This window comes from Cupressus sempervirens, chromosome 2 (assembly GCF_028749045.1).
Source record: "Cupressus sempervirens isolate cs-2001-9-10 chromosome 2, ASM2874904v1, whole genome shotgun sequence".
In the NCBI taxonomy this organism is placed as follows: Eukaryota; Viridiplantae; Streptophyta; class Pinopsida; order Cupressales; family Cupressaceae; genus Cupressus; species Cupressus sempervirens.
The window spans coordinates 265,568,204-265,590,804 of NC_143119.1; the positions used below are offsets into that span (position 1 = coordinate 265,568,204).

General features: G+C 35.7%; 1 protein-coding gene across 1 annotated transcript; it reads right to left on the reverse strand.

The window, feature by feature from the left end:
- Positions 1–6,755: 6,755 nt before the first annotated feature.
- On the reverse strand, positions 6,756–22,053 carry LOC149572072 (uncharacterized). The gene is made up of 2 exons (XM_089813389.1): positions 21,706–22,053; positions 6,756–7,282 (listed from the first exon to the last, which is right to left on the reverse strand). Exons 1-2 carry the CDS (start codon positions 21,977–21,979, stop codon positions 7,050–7,052), a joined length of 507 nt encoding a protein of 168 aa, XP_089669515.1. The 5' UTR covers positions 21,980–22,053; the 3' UTR covers positions 6,756–7,049.
- Between the last annotated feature and the right edge of the window lie 548 nt (positions 22,054–22,601).

Sequence of the window (22,601 nt, forward strand, 5' to 3'; positions counted from 1 at the left end):
CTTTCCCTCATGCTACAAGGCTGAATTTTTGAAGATGAATTGCAAAGAATTTCAGTATCCTTGGGGAGGAAGGTGATCTAGTAGATGTGTTAGACAAGGAACTTCAAGTAATTACAGATGAATCTAGATAGAAAGAGCAATTAGACAAGGTACTACAAGACATTATCACCAAGTTCTTTGGGGGTTTGCTATAGGATATTGTAAAAGAAGTTGATTCATTACCAAATACATTTCAAGATGATCAGGTGACTGCAAGTGGCATGGTTCACCATCAGCTTCAACCTCCACAAATCCTATAGCTTGAGACTGAATTCAACGAGCTCATGGAAATGATGGATGATCTCCCTTGTAGTTGCAAGGATGCTATGATCAACGAGATTCTACATGGAGAATTGCAAGATGTTTCTAAAGAAAAATCTAATTAAACCCCATGGGAGAAGAAGATAAAGAACGGTTTGGGTTGGTGCTACAATTGGATATTGCATTAGATCAACTTGATGAGGTATTTGAAGAAGAACACATCAAGGAATCTTAATTTTTGAGTACGCACTTAGCAAGACTAACAAGGATGCATGATTCATGTTGCACAAGGGCGCAAGCAATATTTCACGGGCTTGAGGGCCTCACATGCTTCACTTTTAGCTTGACATCTCGAGTTCTTCGACACATATAGACATGTTCAGGAGATATTCACTTGGAAAGGCCTAAAGCCAGAGGCTCAACAATATTTTAGAGAGTGCTTCGGTTGTCAACAAAACAAATAGAACCATACCTATCCAAGTGGTAACTGGAATCACTTCCCATCGCCAAGAGGAAGTGGGAATGCCTTTCTATGGATTTCATTGTGGGCTTGTCTAAAGCCTTGTTAGTAGCCTTTAATTTTCCCCTCCTTTAAGAGTGTTTGTTATAAAGCGAGTTCACTCAACTTGTCACAATCCCTACCTGGTCTCCAACCATCAGTCTAGCAGAACCTTTCCAAAGCAATTGCGGACTTACCAATTTCTTTAAACTACGACTCCCCGTCATCATGTGTTACCAATTGCTCAGTCGTAGGTTCTTGCAAGCCTGGAAGCCTCGATCGTTAGTTGTTAGTTTAGGTTAGTGAGCGAACAAGAAACTGGTGGGTCCTACACCTTAGTCGTAACTCTGCTATAGATGTCCTTTCCTTTTCCACATCAATCCTTCCACCTTGTATATGCAGCCTGGCACAGAAAGTTGCATGATTTTCAATTGGGAATGATTCTTCAATAAATGCACATCTCATCCAAAGTTAATATACCTTTAGGTGGTGAACTTTCAAGCACTGCTCCCTAACGCCTCCAGTATGATATTCACTTCAGATTTGCTCTCAACATGCAGATTTGATTTAAAGTCAGTTAGGCAAGGTAAAGGACATCAAGACCAAGTATGGAAATTTTGATCAATTTGTGGAGAGGTATGACAGCAACAAAGACCAGAACTCCTGGGAATACCTGCTTGTCCAGAGTGGCCCTATTACATGCAAGGGTTTTTCCTTCAGCCATGCATTGCCCTAAGCTAGTAGCTGCCCACATGAGACACTATCATCCTGCTAATCAAGAAATTCAAATAACTAATGGAAGGGTGTTAGCAAAGATTTATTCGGAGAGTATTGTACAGGCTTTGGACATACCCTGTGATCACGTAATGGAGAGGCTTACCATCAAAGTTGGGCACGAATATTTCAAAGACCACAAGAATTTTTGCTTCAAAAGTGTCGCTAAGAATTGGCTCAAGACAAAAACACAAGATAAGTCCCAACTACCCAATAAATTGAAGAAATCTCATTTTAAAGATCCTATTACCGATTGGATCACATTGTTGCACCGGGTGGTTAGAAACCCTAGTTCTGAAAGCTGTGAGTTTTGGATTTTAAATCTATTCTATGGATTTTTGGAAAGAAAAACTATGTTCATTTGGTTGGTCTTATGAGTTCTAACCTCCATGCTCAGCTGAAGGACTTTCCCCAAAAAACAAAGTTTTATTTTGCTTGTGTTAATATATCTCATTGCCAATTATAAAAGTATTTGGGAAGGTTTAAATCCACAACCTATTCATTTTGTCCAAGCTTCCATTTATAAAGTACTTACCCAAGTCATTGTATGCAAGGGTGAACCCCATTCGCCTTGGTAAATGATGTCTTCCTAATGAAGTTGACTAGAGAATTGGAAGGAAAACTCTACATGAGATTATCTCAGGAAGCCACTGATTTTGTCTTAGGGTTTGGCAATGGATTTAATCAACTTGGGCAATCTACCTACCTAAGAATAGGGAGCTTTGACAAAGAGCCTTTGTGATTTCCTACGTACTCCATTGATTTTCTTGTGTTTTTAGAAGTATGTTGCCAAATGGCTGTGGTGAATGTAAAACATTCTAATATGGAAAAGAAAGGTTTCACCTTCCCTATTGCTATGTCATTTTATTCCTGTAAAACTATTGTGGTTGCCAAAGGTGTCAAGAAAATTTTGGAAAGCTATCATTTCCCCTCTAATAGTAAGGGTTTTGCTAATATGATCTTGTACAGTGCTAGAACTTGTATCCATAAGCCTACATTGGAGGACTTTTGGGCAGATTGCATCAATGAAGTGGAGATGTTTAGAAGGAATTTGATATCTCAGAATAGCACCATTATGTCTATAATAGAGATCCCTTTCTTCTCTTGTGCCTACTACTCCTGTAACCCTTCCATTTTCACCGAGGGCGAGTAATACCAAAGCCAGTCTAATTTCCCCTGTTTGGTTAACTTAAGGTAGAGAAGAAAGAAAGATCACCCCAAGCAATGACGAAGTAGACACTGTCACCCTACTCTTTCAAAGTTCGAAGAAGCCAAAAAGGACTAAAAGGATGTCTAGGGTTATTACAAATGCTAACACAGGGCACCACATCCTAAAGATAACCGAGCCCATCAAAAGTACAAGTGTAAAAGTTGTCAAGGAGGCCGATTAGAATGTCTCACGCATTGATATGGGAATTGCCAACCTAGATAGTGAAGCCTATTCTGTCAATTTTCATGTTATGGTACTAAATGAGAAAGCTAAGGAACTGAAGAGGAAAAGTCATGAGCTACACGAGCATCTTGCACAAGGTCAGCCCTATAAAGAATTGGTGATCTCTATCATAAGCTCCCTAAAAGGCGAAACTTACACCCCTTCCCTAGCCATTCAAGATACAAAACTCCTCAACCAATTCAAAGATGGAATTGGTAAAATTCAAGCTTTAGCACAATGGATAGAACAAATGCGAGAACAGGGTATTGCACGCTTGACCTCTCTCAAGAACTTATATGTAAGCATTATTGGTAAAATACAAACTCTAGTCCTGGAATTGTAGAAGACAAGGGAAGACTAGAGCAACTAGTATGTTCTTGTTGGGAACCTCAGGAGCATGTTGGAATTGAAGCTTGTAGTATTGGCAATTGAGAGAATAGCAGATAATCCCATAGAAATCAAGCCTTCACAGCTATACTCCACTAAATGGAAACTCTCCTTGGACAATGATTTCATCAATTGCCTCAGCCAAACCCTTGATAAGTATACCCATTTCCTTGTTGATATCAAGAGCAACTTCAATTCTCTAGATATAGATTTGACCGATGGATTTGAGGAAAAGGTCATCAAAATGGAAGAGGTCAAGAAACAATATACTGAGTTGTTGTCAGAGAAGATTGGAAAAATGTAGGAGGGTGACATAGAGGTGTTAGACCAACTCAGCAACCTACACTCGATGCTCAAAGGCCTCAAAGTTGTGGACACAATTGTTCCGAAGGAAGTCATTGATGCAAAAAGGGAATTAGCTAGGTGGAGAACTAAGTTACAAGTTACTACTATCCCTAACTATGAAGACGTCAAATTCTAAGACAACAAGTACCTAAAGTATCACCGAAGGGTGAGAGACATTGAAGCGGCAAAAGGAGTTATAATGATCGGTACAACAGATGTCCAAGGCTTAGGGGATATTGGAGCTGGAAACTCTTCAAGAGTTTCATGACTTTTCATTTTGAAAGCTTTAATTTCTTTTTGATTTCAAAGGACCAATGGTTGTTATTAGTTCTAGAGACCATTACTTGGTAGGGTTTAAATATGTATCTGCAAAACTTGTTTAGGATCTTTTGGGTGAACTGTGATTGACTCATTATGTTTGCTTTCATATTTTGTTGATGAAAGAAAACTTGAATGCACTTATCATGTTGAAGTTCCATATGTTTGATCTATGAATCAAATGTTGTGAATTCTTTTCATGTGAGAAGATATCAGTAGATTAATGCATTAAAGTGTTCTTGTTCTTATCTATGAGATGTGGAAATTCATTTGTGAATGGATTCCCTTTAGATTAATTCAATGTTCTGCAATCTTTAGGTCTTAGTCTTTCTCTTTGAATATATCAAATACCCTTATAAGTTTTCAAGTTAAAAGCCCACCTTATTGTTTTCAGGTTAAAAGAAAACCCCCAAAGTTATTCCTTTTTGCATTACTCATAAGAAGGTAGTTGCAACCTTTTAAAATAAGTAGAAAATTAGTCAAAAATGGTTATTGTTTGATTAGTTCAACTACAGTTACATTTATCATCTTGTCCAGGTGTTAGAAGATAGAGTTAGATGATGAATTTGTAAACCAACAAGCTCATGCCAAAGATTGCATATATGTGGTAGTGGATCACTTCACTAAATATAGGCACTTCTTTCTGATCACTAATACATTTTCAGCGACATAGGTAGCCAAGCTTTTTTTCCAAGAGGTTTTCAAATTGCGTGGACTATCCCAAAGTACTAGGAGTGATCGAGATAGTGGTTTTCTGAGTCACTTTTGGCAGGAGTTGTTCAGGTTATGTGGGACAAAGTTGACTTTGAGTACCAATTACCACCCTCAAAATGATGGCCAAATTGAGATTGTTAATAAATGGGTGGAAGGCTATCTTCAGGTTTATGTGTTTGCACAGCTATGAGCCTAGGTGAAGTGGATATACTTGTGTGAGTATTGTTACAATTCCACTCACAATATGTCTATTCAGTGACTCCTTTGAGAGCTTTGTATGGGTATGATCCTCCGAGTTTTATAGTTTTCTTGCTCAATGATAGTAGAGTTCCCAGTGCATGTGATTTGTTGCAGGACACTCAAGATATTATGAGGAATCTAAGGGATAATATTCAGAGGGCACAAAACCAGCAAAAGCAGTAAGTTGATCAGCGGAGAGTTGTTCGCTCATATGGTATACTTGATGTTGCAACCATGGAGGAAGTTATCCATTCGAAAGAGCAACTAAGAAGCTCAAGCCTTGCTATTGTGGTCCTTTCCGTGTTGTGAGATGAGTAGACGAGGTAGCTTATGAGCTTGATTTGCCAAAGGGTAGTAGAGTGCATAATGCGCTCCATGTATCGCACCTCAAGAAGGTGTTAGGCAGACATGTCTCATCTTCTACTTTACCCCCATTGGATGATGAGGGGAAGTTCGACCTAATTTTAAAGCCTATACTAGATATCAGGGAGATATATTTGTGCAGGCGAGTCATCAAGAAGTTTTTGGTGAGGTGATAAGGCTTACCTATTGAGGATGTCACTTGGGAATCAAAGGATATTCTACAGCATCCAGGATTGTTGGGAATCAAAGGATATTCTACAGCATCCAGGATTGTGATTGCTTGAGAACAAGCAATCTTGAGCAAGGAGGACAGTGATGTCCCCTTTTTGGCAGGTGATGGGCATGGTTTTGTTAGCTCATCATTGCGACCCTTGTGAGCTAACACCTTGATTTGAGCGTCTCTGGTGGTTTATAGTAAGTTGTTGTTGCCTAGTTTCTATTTTTGGCATGGCACTTGGGCACAATACTTGATCAGTGTTTCTTTTGCATTTGAGTGGATTACTTGACGAATTATGGGCAATTTTGAATTACGATTGTGAAATGGTGCTATTTAATTAATTTAATTAAATAACAATATAAGCCAAAGTTTTGAGACATTATAATAAAGTGCATTAAGGCACTTATGAGAATTACTTCTAATTATTTTGAATTCAATTGTGCAACCAAAAGCAAATTACGATTTAAGCGAAAAGTGTGAAGTTGAAAACACTGGCAGTTGGTGTAATTCAGAAGCTATGTGGACCGGTTTTATAAATTGAAATCATTCTATGCATTCATTTTTAAGAATGTGCTGTGTTAAGAATTTGGCAAGGGTTAAAGTAAGGACAATCTGCAGGAGATTAGACGTTTTCTGCATATGTTTATTGACACTTTGAATCAGCCTGAATGCTGATGAATCATGCTGATAATTACTGATGGTGCATCATCCTAGAGAGGGTTTGTGAGCCGTTTTCGGTTTCTATAATCACAATATAGGCTGGACAGCTTATTCAGTCTACTCGCAGCTATCTCTAGAGGCTGTGTTGTCATTATTGGGGACTGCCATGCCTTGGGAAGCTCATAAGTTGGCAAAATTGGAGCTTATCAAGGCAGCATCCTCTTGTGTTTGTATTTTTTTGGAGGCACCATTCGCTAGAAGTTGACCATGTTGCATTTCTAGACACAAACGCCTATCTTGTTCACCAATTTGGTTGGTGGCTATCAATCTTTGTGAACATCAGCATGATTTTCAAGCTCCAGGTTATATATGTGTGTGTATGTCTGTGTGCACGCGTGTGCGCGCGCACACACATGTATATATTGAATAAATAAATTAGTGACTCAGTTATTACAATTATCTTGCAGCGTGATCTTTCCTTGTATATATGCAAAGATAATTGTGCATTGTTGAATTTCATTTCAGTTTTATTGCATTTGTAATTACTTCTATATCTCTGAAATTCTCAAAAATATCATATATCTCAAAAACACACAAAAATTGCAAAACAAAAAAAAAATCTTTCTTCAGCATAGTTAGCGTTAAGAGCCTGCAGGGCTTTTTACAGCACAACTGCACAAGCCTCACTCCTAACCCAGAAAAATGGCACTGGATAGTACAGAATCTGCCACCAAGCAGGGTAGCCGACTGAATCCATGGTGAGATCAGTCCCAGAACAAAGCCCTTGCAACAGAACAACCTCAAAACAATAATGGCAGACCTTTGCACAAGAGCAGGAAACATCTGCTGCAAAAAGCTCCAAGAAGAAAGCCTGGACAGAAGGAAAAACTCACTCCACAACTACAAAGAAATAGAGTGGCAGCCTTTCTCTGCAACAGAACAAACAGCTCCAAGCATTCACCCATCATCTTCATCAATGTTTGAATTTCCCCCTCCACTCCCTTTGCCACTGACATGCTCCATTGAAAGAAGCCTTTGAATCATAAAATTATTATTAGACTTGCATGCACCAAATTTTATCTACTTGCTATGAGATGTTATAAAATTACAATTCAAAGAAATGATATGAAATGTTATAAACTTGCAATCTGTTAAATATTAACATAGATAATTATACTGGCCTGAGAAAGTACAGACCGCACCTTTATCTTCACCTATTATGTCATAGAAGACATATATATACATCAGTTTTGACTCTAGAATTAGCGGCGATCTTTGGGCAGAGATTACATTGTATACTAATCATAACTAATAGTTATGTTAGTTAACCTTGTGTTACTTCATTCTAGGCGCCGATTTCTGGAGAGGAGTATAAGCCGACCTAGGTAGGGTCATGTCCCTTTGAGGGACATGCCCTTTGGTCTTGATATATAGGGTAGGAATTATTGCAAATTGAGGACACAATAATTACAAGTTTGCTCCCTCAAGCAATAATACCAGTTCGTATTTATTGCAAAGACATATAACATTCAGATCAGAATTAAAGTTGACAACTCCTCCATACTTCAGATTATTAAGTAGTTCATTTTCAGCAACCAAGGACAGAATTCAAGTCTGAATTAAAAGGTACAGAATTTGCAGAAACTTTACATGGTATCAGAGCCAGGTTGTCGAACCTAGGCTCTTCAAAATTCAGTAATCAGACTTTTATATATCTAGCATCAATCTCCTATCTCAATGGCATACACAAGGAGACCCGAGGACAGGTTTGATGGGAAAGAACACTTTGATACCTGGAAATTCAGAATCATGATGATTCTTGAAGAAAATGATGTAAAACAATTTGTTGATAGAGCATCCAAACAATCTAGTATTGAACCTCATAAAACTATATGGAGTAAAGGAAATAGAAAAGCCATTCAGATCATATTAGATGGAGTAAAGAACGATATTGTACCTAAAGAACGATGTTGTACCTGATGGAACCCAAATTTTCACAAAATTTTAGTCTTAAGCACCATGGAAAAGACAGAACCTTTAGATCCTACCCACTACTTATATTCAAACAATATGCTTCAAAGTATTAAAATTCATGAGCAGGACAGTTGTAGGTGGTTCACAACGATTTGACGAAAGAATGAATAGACAGTGATCCATTAATCAGAAGAGTAGTACAAAAGTAAAAGAAAATGAGCTATTGTAGAGTATTTAAAAACATGGTTGCAGATCTGCAGTATAAGAAGTGTCAAGGTTCTGCTGTCACAGAGATACCTTATGGTTATAGAGAAATAATTTTCTCAGCCTTCTATTATTCTTCTTGATCCCATTTACATACAGTTCAACATTTCTTGGATAACTATGAAATACACTGGTAGTGCACTATGAACCTGATGAACTAAACTCTGAAATGGATTAAAGCATGCTGTAATGTATCCAGAGAATAGATTTGTTTGAACTTGAAGACTACAATCAGGAACAACATATCTATAACGCAGCAGTGCAAAGGAATCAAATAAGTATATGTGAAGAAGCATCAAGTCAATCTTATTTCTGATACATGCAGATAAAGAGGCAATCCTTATACCAGTTGCAAATAGTGGAATCCAAAGGTGGGAAGTAAATGCAGAAACAAAGAATCAATCTATTTATGGCACAATGATTAAAACAGTGATTAAGAAATAAATGACCTCTCATATTCAGCACCAGAAAATCAGAGTGTGTATAAATTTGAAAAATTTGTTTCAGATTATGCAAGTATGAATATGCCAATCTTAAGGGTCTTTGCTTGAAAAGCATTAAGTAGGGAGAGACCATATTGCCGGCTGTATAAAGAGAAAGTTATTTGTGCAAGTAAAATCATCAGGAAAGGGTATCCAAGACCACAAAGAGAATGCACAATGGTTTGCCTCTGGACAATGGAAATTAGATACTTCATTCAAGCTCTTCTGTGGATGGTCACTTTGTGCTCGAGAACAGGCTAGACACAATCTATCAATGAAGAGAAGAGTGGAATGTGAAGGGATATTCTTCAGCTATCTATGCAAAAGGAAATACAAATAAGGGTACTATGGGCGAGACCCAATTGGCAGTCCCAGTTGGCGGAGGAAGAATTTTTCAGATGAGCTCGACACTATTGTATTTATCTCCCATCCACAATATCAGAGATTTTAACTCCCAGTCTTCACAGGGCCTTTTGGGCAGGAAAATTATATTATCTATTGTGAATCTTTTCCCCTAGTAAATCATATCTGATGTTAGTTTGTATTTTGTTGCAGGTCTGAAGGATGTGCGGGAGAGAGGAATAGAAATAAAGTGGTTGGAAAAAGCCAGTCGGTTCTGTGTGCACGCCAAAGGAGGTTCAATTACGAATATTCAGTGCTGATGGATACACACCCGAGTGGATGGGAGCAGAGGCGTTTGAATGGAAGAGGGGGAGGTGTTTTCATTGCTTCAGCAGAAAGACCCGGTTCCATTGATGAAGCTTTGCGTCGTCCAAGATGCATGGAATAGAACGATTGCTGAAACATAAATGTTGTATAGAGCACCAGGGGTGGAGCCCTTGCAAGTATGGAGCCCGATGATTTTGAATACACGCAGGAGGAAAGATACGCATAAAAATGATGCTAAGGATTTTAGCAAATAAACTTTATGAACCGAATGTGCCACTGTTTTCAAATAAAGTACACACAATTATGAAAATATTGGTCTGATTAAGTCTAAAGTATATTAAGAACTTTATGTAATTGGGCGGTTATGAATTACCAAGAGGTGCGATGTTTGGAAATTTAACTAACACCTCTTGGTCATTTATATATATGTGATGTAAATCAAACAAGGGACAATTCATTATTCATATTTTTAATTTTTTGCCTAGCCTATGCTTTATGATGCATTATATTTTCTCATTGGCAAAGAAATGACCTTTTGAACTAAGCCTGTGGATGGTGGATTATGGAATAAATTCTTGTGCGATTCTATTGTCGAATTATATTGGATGGATCATCCATAAGGAGCGTCTCCAGTACGAATTTATTTCCGGATCAATAAAAAGTATTTATTTAATTTATTTGAATTAGTGTTTTAATTTTTTATTAAGTTGTGTCCTTTATAAATGTTTTTTATTATTTTCTTTAAATATTTTAATATTCGGATAAGTGGACTAGATCATTATTGCATTTTAAATTTGATAAACATAGATATTGTAAAATATTTTATTGTTTCCGTATTTATGTCTAATTTGTCTCCGTAGGAGTTAAAATGCATTTTAGACTAGTTTAAATTGTGTTTATATAATTGATCCGTCGCATCTGAATAATTAAAATTGTTTATAGTTTAATATATTAAACTTTATAAAGTTGTATGTTTCAATTAATAATATTGACTCTATTGCCCATTTAATTAAGCACTGGTCTTTTACTCCTAATTCATAATCCGTATGCTGGCAACTATTTCATTTCTTTCCATTGAAGAATTAATATATTCATTTGTTGCAATCCTCTACAATAATCACTTTTATTTTTAAAAAAAATTCATACAATCATTTATTATTCTTAATTAGTAATTTGCAATCATAAAACTTTCCATAATTCTTGCCGTTTTGAAAAGCTTTTATTGCATTCGCATTTTAATTTATCTACTATAAGCATCTTGGATTTAAGGTGTTTCCTCTAGGATCAAGTACACCCGCCTCAGTTTTGCAAAGCCGGAAGTGCAGGGAACTCGGACTGTGTTGTTCAGTTCCGTCAAGTTAGCCTTAACTGGTTGGATATCCCAGCATCGAGCAGACAAGGCTTGTAGGATTCCAATCTGCGATTTTGGGAACCAACAGTACCTATGCCAACAAAACATCAGACAGCATTTGATATGATGAATGCATTACTAAATGCATATGAGGTCAACAATGCAACTAGAGTTCTCGCACTAAAAAGTCAACTAAATCACATACAAATAAAGAAAGGAGAATCAATGAATTCTTAATTCCTAAGGGTTGCCGGCATAAGGGATGAACTATCAAGTATAGGAACCATCATTAGTGACACGAAACTAACACTAATAGCTATAGATGGATTACGAAACTTTTGCACAAGGAATAAGTGCCAGAGATAAACTTCCTCACTTCAACAGACTTAAAGGGGATTGTCTTCAAGAAGAATCCAGAAAATTAAAGAAAGGAGGAAAATTGAAAACAAAAGATGAACTTCATGTTCTTAATACAAACTCCTATAAGGGCAAGAAGAAGCATTTCAAGAAGAAAAAGGGAAATCAAAAGAATGGAAAACCCAAGAAAGATCTATCTAAGATTAAGTGTTTCAGATGTGAAAAGTTTGGACACTATAGATCTAATTGTCCTAAGAGTTCTAAACAACAAGTGACCTGTACAAATGTTACTAGGGAAGAAGATAACTATGATCCCAAGAATCGTGTATTGTATTCGTCAATATCAAATGAAATCTCGAGTAAAGCATGGGTAATTGATAGTGGATCTTCTAGACATATAATAGGATACAAAAAAGCACTAGACTCTATTTCAGAAAAAGTTAATGGCGAAATTACCATTGGTGATGATTCAGCACATTCCGTCAAAGGAATTGGAAATTGCACCTTGAAACTAAAATCAGGAAATTCTCTTCTCCTAAAAGGAGTACTCTACATACCAGGAATAAAAAGAAATCTAATCTCGGTTACAGCGCTTGAAGATGATGGGCATAATGTTGCATTCATGGATGGTAAAGTAATAACTTGGGCAAAGAACTCCTCAATTAAGAAAGCAAAGTCGATTGGTTAGAGAAAAGGATATTTGTATGAATTGAATTCAGAATCTAATCGACCTATTCAAGCCTTAATTCATGAAGCTACAAACATTAATGAAATATGGCACAGAAGATTAGGGCATCTAAATTTTAAAACCTTATCAACTATGGAGAAGATGGTTATTGGTTTACCTAAACTACATAAAGACCACTCAAGCATATGCAAAGGGTGTGCTCTAGGTAAAAACACCAAAAGTCCATTTCATGATAGCACTAGAAAAACAAATAATGTTTTGGAATTAATTCATTCAGATTTATGTGGACCTATGTTTGTTCCTTCTTTTGGAGGATTCTGGTACTATATTTTCATAGATGACTTCTCTAGGAAAACATGGATTTACTTCTTAAAGAGCAAAGCATCAGAAGAAATCCTAAAGAGATTTAAAGAATTCAAAACATTAACTAAAAACTTATCAGGACATAAAATCAAAACTCTTAGAACTGATAATGGAGGGGAATACACCTCAGATTTGTTTAAAAGGTTTTGTAAAGAAACAGGAATTAAGAGGGAGTACACCATTACTTATAATCCAAAACAAAATGGAGTAGCAAAAAGAAAGAATAGAACAATTATAGAAGCTGCTAGAGCTATGATATTTGATCAAAATCTAGACTATTATATTTGGGCGGAAGCCTCTTGTACTGTTGTCTATATTCAAAACAAAAGCCCTCACTCTTACCTTAGAGATAAAACTCTTTAAGAAGTATTTACCAAGGTTAAACCCAATGTAAGTCATCTAAGGATTTTTGGGTGCCCCGTATATATCCATGTTTCAAAAGAAAAGAGAACTAAGTTAGAACCCTCTAGGAAGAAAGGTATTTTTGTAGGGTATAGTGAAAAACTAAGGCATATAGGATTTTCATACCTGAACAGAAAAGTATTGAACTTGGTAGGGATGTAATTTTTGAAGAAGATCTAGCATTCAAAAGAGCCCTAAGTTCTGAAGAACCTTCTCCTTTACCTAGTTCTGAAAGAAATAGCGAGTCTGAGTCTCAGAGGGAGAACATAGAAGAAATTGAAGATGAAATTCAAAATCTAAATCTTGGAGAAACTCAAAATTCAAAGAAAATACCACTTTGGACCATTAATATAGTCGAGGAAGCACAAGACTTTACTGCACCTTCCGGAACAATCAAAGAAAGCAAAAGACCTGAAAGATTTTCTAGTTGTACAGCAAACATGAGTGATTTATCCAAAACAGAACCAACCAATCCTTCAAATGCCATTAAACATACAGCTTGGAAAGAAGCTATGACAGAAGAATACCAATCTATTATGAAAAATGATGTTACATCTCAATTTTTGACCTAACTTGAAATATAGCCATTGAGGTTCGCATGAAGTCAGTTGTCAATGTAATTTGTTATAATCTGGCGAAATGGTAAGATAGTTAGTCGTTGTGATTTCAAGTGAAGATGACATGTTAGTTGATCGTTAATCACAAATTCATGGAATTGAGAAGATGGTAAACCGTTATGATTGATTATGATTAAATAATTTATTATGATAATATAATTTAACTGCGGAGAACTTCCTTGCAGAAAACACGTCGAAGGGGTGAAAGCATTGTCAAAAAAGAATTAGGCAGGAGCATCGCCATCACTAGGCAAATGAGTTGAGAACCTAGCGACTTGAAACAAGATACATCTGTGGGACCCGCATGAGCTATTAAGGAAAACAATATAATAAAAAACATAAAATAATTTAAATTAAAATATAATGCATACCTTTAGAGATTGTTTATTAAACTTTATCTTAACATTATAATAAACACTTAAATACGAACACAAATATAAAAATGAAATGGCACCAATAAATTATAATAATATAATTTAATGATGTCACCTCACCAATATACTTATGTGAACGTATATAAGAACATATTATAATAATAAAATAAAGTTTATAACTCTTCAACTCCTTATTTCTTTTCCTCTTTATTTTCTCTTCTTTTCAAATTGAATTAATAATTGGAATTCGAATGGACTTCTTGAAATCGATGGTAGCCAAGAAGTCATGGTTAGACCTTTTAAATGGAAGCCGAGAGAGGAGTCCGGGGGAATTACCATTCCTTATGTTCTCCATAGTCCGTATTTCTTTATGCAGTGTTGTTTCCAAATTCTTTTAAAACCCGATTTCTTCTCAATATCTCAATACGTCTGCAATGTCTTAGGGAGAGTAAACTTCCAATCGAATGCCCAAATCTCAAATTTCTTTATCACTGCACACCCATATCAAGCCTTGTCAAATGGCATTAACTTCTACTCCTTGCCATGCATTAATTCTGGCTAATGATCTAAGATCAAACGTTTTGCAAGTAACATTTCAATGCTATAAGAGAGGACTAGGCAGAGTTCGAATCCTTCAATACAATATCAAATCCTTAACAGGTTATGAGTTTATCTTTCCAAGTTTTTAAATGCAATTCTATAGCAATCGACTAGTATCAAAACTTCCTTTTGTGTCTATGTTCATGTTTCTTAAACTTGCTGAATGAACCCTGAAGATTATAGAGAACTTCTTAATACCTTTACATCCAGTTGAGTAGTATTCCATAAAGAAAGTTTCTGAATACAATATGAATTTGTATGATTATTGCTGTTCTCAAGAATAATATGTCACAAATTCATTCGCATTTCATAAATTCCTTCATTCTCTAAGTATATGACCGATTGCAGTCGAATACTCATTGCTAGGGTTGATTGAAATACAATATAAGTATTTGTTAATCATTTTTCTTCTTTCTCTGATTGTTGTCTGTTACATATTGTCAGAACTGAGAATAATGCAAAATATGTTATCATATTCATGACTCTGTCCTGATTGAATGTCAGACTGTAGCCAGCTATGTATTGTAGATTGTAATTAAGTCACAAACCATGTTGTTGGTCTCTTAAAATACATAAAGCTCATCTACAAGATTAAACAACTTTCCGAATGGTAGCTATTGATACTTAAATGATTGTGTGAACCTTTTTCAATAACCATGTTAACATAATTTCCGAACAAGATCAGAATACTTATAGATTCTTTAACACTAAGAAATTCACCGGCAAAGAAGCCACTGAAATGGTGAAGAGGTGGAGTTAATCTGCAAGAACCAAGAATGAAATCAGATATGAATAACTATGTAATGAAAACACATAATAGCTCATGCATGATCCTATTATTGTAATCCCTGCTATCAAGTCGAAGGGTATGGTTAGATACCAGGTTGCTCAATTGATGACAAGATGGTCCTTGTCTATTCCGGGTAGGGAGGGCCTTTCTCGTTAGAGATTGTGTGGGGACAAAGTTGAGGTCCGAGGTTGGGTGGTCAAGCCTCTGACAATGTTTCACCTCTCCCCAAGATGCCAATTGTGAGTCAGACAGAGATAAGCTATGCAGTCAATTGTTTAACGGAAACAGGTAATATCATTTTTATTTATGAGGTGAGATTAAATTGAGTTATATCATTGTTACTGTTATTTTACACCTAGATATAAATTCATGGATTGTTTTTCAATTATATGAATATCAAATATAAGTATATTTCTAATCTTGAGTTACTGACACAGTTAAGTAATCAGAAGGAAAGGAATCCGAAGCCCTAATGGATTGAATGATAGCTAGAACTCTAAACAATACAGTATCAGAAGCCCTAGTTGAATCAGTGGTATCGGAAGCCATAACTGAATCAGTGGTACCGGAAACCCTAAGTGATACAATGGTATCAGAAGCCCTAGTTGAATATGTGGTATCGGAAGCCCTAACAAAATCAATGGTATCGAAAACCCTAAGTGATACAGTGGTATCAGAAGCCCTAAATGAACCGAAGGTAAACAATGCCCTAATTGATACAATGGTATGTGATGCCCTAATTTTATATAATGGTATTTAATGATAATCGTCATTTGATTTTGGTTTAACAATATTGGATAGAAGTCGTTTTGTGGTATTGTTATAGAGGTATTTGTGGACTAACCCAGGTGGTTGCAAAAGCATCCCTAGTTGATTTTGATCTCAGCTTTCCGAGGTATGTAGTTTTCAATTTCTGTAATAATTTCATTTGATGGTACTTCAAGTTTTTAAGTTAAGAAATTTTGTCTAATTGATTTTAACGATAAATCTTATTCACATGAACATGAATGATATAATTGTCTTCCTATGAAACGAAGTAATATCCGTATTCAGTGAGTATGTTAGATGTTAATTTAGACCCGAAAAAACCGGATGTTACAAATGATGTTTGGGAAATTGTTCCAAGACCTAAAGGAAAATATGTTGTTTCTTCCGCTAAATTTGTAGCCAGATGATTCTCTCAAAAAGAAGGGATTGATTATGAAGAAACTTTTGCTCCTGTTGCCAAATATACCTCTGTAAGAGCAGTCCTAGCAATTGCAGCATCAAAGGGATGGAAAGTACATCAGATGGATGTAAAAACAGCATTCCTAAATGGAAAGATTACAGAAGAAGTATATTTGGAGCAACCTGAAGGATTTGAAACTCATGATCCTAACATTTTTGTTTGCAGGCTCAAGAAAGCTCTCTATGGGCTTAAGCAGGCTCCAAGGGCCTAGTATGAAAGAATTGATAAGTATCTCACCGGCTTAGGATTCTCCAAAAATGAAGTCGATCCAAATTTATATTATAAAAAGGATAAAGATGATATGGTAATTTTGATACTGTATATTGATGATTTACTAATAACAAGTGATGATCATCTCATAGATCAATGCAAGAAAGATCTAATTAGAGAATTTGAGATGAAAGACTTGGGACTCCTTCACTACTTCCTAAGACTGGAAGTACGGCAGAATTTTGACAGTATCATACTTAATCAAGGGAAGTATACATCAGAAATTTTGAAAAGATTTGGAATGTGGAATTGCAAGACTATGTCTTCTCCAATGGAGACTAATCTACATAAACTTAAAGAAGCAACAGCAGAATCACCATCCATAGATTCTACGATCTACAAATAGATGATTGGGTCCCTTATGTACTTAGTAAATATAAGACCTGATATTTGCTATGCTGTTAATGCCTTAAGCCAGTTTATGTGTGAGCCAAAGGAGATTCACCTAGTTGTAGTTAAACACATTATTAGATACTTACAAGGCACTCTTAATTTTGGACTCAAATATGAGAAAGTTGATTTAGATTTGCATGGATTCACCGACTCAGATTGGGTGGAAGTGTTAAAGACAAAAAAAGTACTTCAGGATGTTGTTTCAGTTTAGGATCAGCAATGATATCTTGGATATGCAAAAAGCAGTCTTCAGTAGCTCAGAGCTCCACAAAAGCCGAATACATTGCAACAGCGATGGCCTCTCGAGAAGCAATTTGGCTAAGGAAGTTACTTGTGGGATTATTTGGGCAAGCTATGAATCTTTTAGTGAATCCAGTTTTTCAAGACAGGTCCAAGCATAAAGATATGGTAGACAAGAATACTGTAAAATTAGAATAAATTTGCACTGCAGATCAGACAGCAGACATACTCACCAAACTTCTATCTAGAGTGAAGATAGATCACTTCAGGAGAAGACTTGGTATGGTTGAATTGTAATCCATTTGTATTCTTTAAATTATTAATAAAATAATTTTATTTGTCAAGCTATTGACTGTTATGGGCTCCACCATTTGTATTCATTATTTAAGAGGTGACGATCTCTGAGATAATAAATACTTATAAAAAGACATTATGGGAGATGACAATCCCTCAGATAATGTATTGAATAGTATAGAACTATTGTTAGATCTAGGTGAGTTCAAGATCATTTGTGACTAATAAGCATCTCTATGCCTATTAATCGCAACTTGGATAAAGGAAGAATTTATTCCTTGGACTTTATCCTGTTCTCTGGTAGATCTGAACTCAAGATCAAGTTGTGATATAGGATTACCAATACCTATGAGTCACAACCTAGATAAATGAAGAATCTAATCATCCTTCAGATTTATCCTATGTGTATTGTATTACATACAATACTGACATCACTAGTATAAGTGATAAGTCATATCGCAAGATAGTTATATGACTCAGTATCGTGTGTTCCATGATGCTATTTGCTAAAGAAGATTCAGATAGATATAGAGTATCAATCTTTGCTTATTCATCGTAATTGATGATGCTAGATATGTTATCTCTCAGTATGATTATCATGTTAAGAGGAAGTGTTAAATATTAACATCATTAATTATACTAATCTGAGAAAGTGCAGACCGCACCTTTATCTTCACCTATTATATCATAGATGGCATATATATACATCAATTTTGACTCTAGAATGGGCGGCAATCTTTGGGCAGAGATCTAATCATAACTAATAGTTATGTTAGTTAACCTTGTGTTACTTCCTTCTAGGCGCCGATTTCTGGAGAGGACTATAAGCCAACCTAGGTAGGATCATGTCCCTTTGAGGGACATGCCCTTTGGTCTTGATATATAGGGTAGGATTTATTGCAGTTTGAGGACACACAATAATTACAAGTCTGCTCCCTCAAGCAATAATATCAGTTCGTATTTATTGCAAAGACATATAACATTCAGATCAGAATTAAAGTTGACAACTCCTCCATACTTCAGATTATTAAGAAGTTCATTTTCAACAACCAAGGACAGAATTCAAATCTGAATTAAAAGGTAGAGAATTTGCAGAAACTTTACACAATCCAAAGAAATATATAAGATAGTAATAGAAAGCAACATGACATGAATAAAATATACCCATAAAATCTAATTAGAAAAAAAAAACTCTATCAAACCAAATCAATAAAGGAGTTAAAGGGGAATTTCCTTCGTGAAAACCCTCGGGAACATCTTACAGGACTCAATGCATCCTCTAACTTTATGTTTTGAGTAAGCCCATTACGCCTGTAACATTGTCAATTACTTAAAATGTACAACTCCGCTTACTGCTTAAGGGTCACTAGGAACACCTAAAGAAGAAAGCAGTGGAGATCAGGTTCATACACAGGTATATAGTAATGCATTGGGTCGATAAAGAAGGGCTGAGCACATTCATCAATATGGGGCTTCCTTTAATCAAACCTGGCTTGAACTTTGAATCATAATAACATATATGAATTCATTATTTCTCAAAATGGTATCCCTAGATGAGGTCCCAGATGAACAATTTGAATATATGAAAGAATCATTTGTTTAAAATTAAGGCACCAAGAGTGGAGAAAATGGTCGGAGTTATTAAGGATTTTTTAGATGGACTACACGAAGTATGAATCCCTTTCAGGGAATCAGTCACATTAAAGAAAAGTACTAAGAATAGACTAAAGGATCTTACCTTGATTGTATAAGGTCAGAATTATGTAATATTGAGGATATACCAAACATCATCACAATTTATCTTTGTGTTGCAGCAATAAAGACATGTCCTTGTAATTTACTGGATTGGACATTGAAGGCAGACAATTTTCGGTTTATGCAAGGGTTAAATGTGGCTGCATATATTTGTCAGCATTCTTAATTCATCCTCAATATTTTTTGTCGCCATTCATTTACTCCTGCCTGATATTGAGACTGTCATTGATGTGCTGCTCGGCATCTTGAAAGCCACATCAGGCCTTACTATACGTCTATGAAGAATCTCTATGTGTGAAATAAAAAACTTATGAAGCTTACGAAAGTTGATCAGATTGTAAATGTACTTCAGATTTTGAATGAAAAGCAAGCCAAAAAGGAGGATCTTATGATTGTAAAATTTTGACCTTGAGATGCCAAGATAAGTGTAGCAACTGGACATGTATTTTTGCTTGTCCACTCAGGGGTTCCATTGTGACAAATGACGGTAACAAGAAACTGAAGAATATTTTGATGAAACCAGGAAGCCTAATCTTAATGGATAGTTTTCTCCACCTCTATGGCCGTTAAAACTGTTTTATTTCATCTCTCCTTCTCTGTCTACTGTCTCTGGATCACATTCAAAAACATCTATGTTCAAAACAGTTTCACAAAATTAAAAATTTGGTCCAAATTAAAAGATTTAATAATCATAAAAATGGATGATGTTGAAGATATAAAATTTGGTACTTCAAAATTACAAATGATATGCCGCACAATAAACATTGTCATATACTGGATGCTATAAGATTTTAAGTAATAAACTTCTATTGGCAAGTATATAGTATGTTAGCAAATACTTCTGTTTAACTAACTACTTACTTGATAGTTGTACCGCAATAAGTTAAAAGTACCAAAGCAGTCCAAAACTCAAGTTAATATGCAGCAAGATTATGAATTAAAAAGGGAAAAGTACATTACAACATACAGAGACAACAACAAAAAATCGTTGAAACCCAATGTATCATTTAAGAGCTTAGGCTGCAAGAAGTTAGCTATAACGCTGACTGATGCTTTTCCTCTAAAATTTAAAAGTTCCAATGGTTAAAACTTGAACTTAATTGCCTAAAATATCGACACACTAATTATGGCTCAATTGTTGAATTTATGACTAAAACTTTATCATCAACATATGTACATAAACAAGTGAGTGATTGCAATGGACAAAAAACATGAAACAACAAATTGTTTAAGGCAAAAACATGGCAAGTGTGAATGGTAGAAATATATACAGGAAGCTATCCTCTGTTACACTTCGACAGCAGTGACAACAATGCCCAACCAAAACAGACCATCATCAGATAAATCCAGAAATATTTTTCAAGTCAACTTTCTTCTCGAGAAACACAAAAATTTGCATGAATGCAAACACCACCAAAACTCTAATCCAACTCCCACTTTCCGAAAAGGATTTCAAAATGACAAAAGGGTGGGCTCAAAAGTTACAAATGTTATGTCGCTAAGCTGCTGCAAACCAAATGCATCATCTAGTTGATGACGTGACCATTGTCTGTTCTTCATATCGTAAACTATGACAGAATTATAACCGCATGTAAACCACACTACACCACCGCTTGCAGATACCTCCCAGACAGTGTAAGGCTCATGTGACAAATCTAATTCACGTTCTCGAATCCACCGCTTGTGTTCTGTATCCAATATCCAGAATACAAAATGCCCATCACCATCAACCGATGCACAAACTAATAGATTTCCTTCCCATTCAATGAGGCGAAATATACAGCCTATTGAAGCAGGAACGGAAAGAGATAAACCCCATTGATCTTGACTCGCATCATAACCTATAATTTTCTGTAAAAGATCATCCCCATCTTCATTCAAGCCTTCTAAATCTCTAAATTCTTCCAATTCCAGGGCATCTCTGATTTCAACTCCAGCAACGAAATAAATGGTACCATTAAAGAAAAGAGGAGTCCCTAGACAACTGTATTAATAGTTATTAAAAAGAGGTGGGCGCTGACCCATGTACCAAGAATTTAAATGAGAATCAAACACCAGGGTATATGGTTGCTCCTCACTGATTGAGCCGCCTATCATCACAAACTTTAGAGCATTCTGTGTATAACAAATTTCAGCACAGTATACGTTCCCTAGATGCACTTCAAAAGGCATTGGCATTTTTTTCAAAACCTTTGTCACAAGATTGTACACCCACAACACGCGAATATCAAGAAAATCATTTGGATGAAAACACATCAGCCCATTTGATATGGTAACAATCACAAACCTCCCGTTTTGAAAACCGTCTAAGCCCTCCAAAGAAAAAGGAACAATAGAAAGATTACCCGTTTGGGAGTTGTAAGAGCGGAACTGGTATTGTTCTGGCGTCGGTCGTTGATCAGTGTCAGTGAAACTGATTATCGATTCCTTGGGACCATTCTTGTAATGGGTATGAGCAAAACCTGGATCCAAAATGAGGGCGCGCCACCTCTTTCGCACTGTGGACATTTTGAGCACATCTTTTGTGGAAAGCCTAGAAAGTATGTTTGTAAGCAGCTCGTCAAGGCATTCCACCTGCTCTGCACTGCTTCCTGCTTTCGATATGCAAATGCTCGCCATTTTCAAGTCGCTCAAAACAACATTTTCCTATGGCGGGATATCTATGAGAAAGTGTGCAAGTATTTAGGCATCGTCTAAACAGCAAACTAAAACGTATATCTTTTCAAACTTCCATTTAAAACATATGTTCATGAACTATAGTTTTAAAATTTCTTCATATTTAAATGACTTAAATAAAAATTTATCTATTTTCTGATTATCTTAGAATAATGAATTTTCTTCATAAAAATTGAGATATTTTTTACACTCTACTTTTTATACATTGATTATAGTGTATGTCATCTTTTATAAAAAAATTCATTTATATAAAACATTTAACTCATTTAAAACTATATATAATAAGATGGTTCAAAAATTCAATCAGATTAGAACCATAAAGAAAATCCAACATCACTGTTTAATACAAATGATATAAGTGAGAGAATGAGATCAAAAAGATAATACAGCTACCATCTTGAGACACCCCTGAAAGTCTCAAAGATAGGCCGAACTACACTGATCATTACAATGCTGACACAACTCTTTACATATGTGATGAAGGGTGCTCCCCTTAATACCATAAATACATAATAGTAACAAAGAAACAACAACAAATGCGAGCCCAAAATATGGGCTTCTTATT

Coding starts and splice junctions, on each gene's coding strand:
- LOC149572072 (XM_089813389.1), bottom strand. CDS start 21,979: ATGGCGAGCATTTGCATATCGAAAGCAGGAAGCAGTGCAGAGCAGGTG. Junction 7,283..21,705: donor CTCTTACAACTCCCAAACGG/GTAATCTTTCTA, acceptor TATGATTCAAAG/GCTTCTTTCAATGGAGCATG.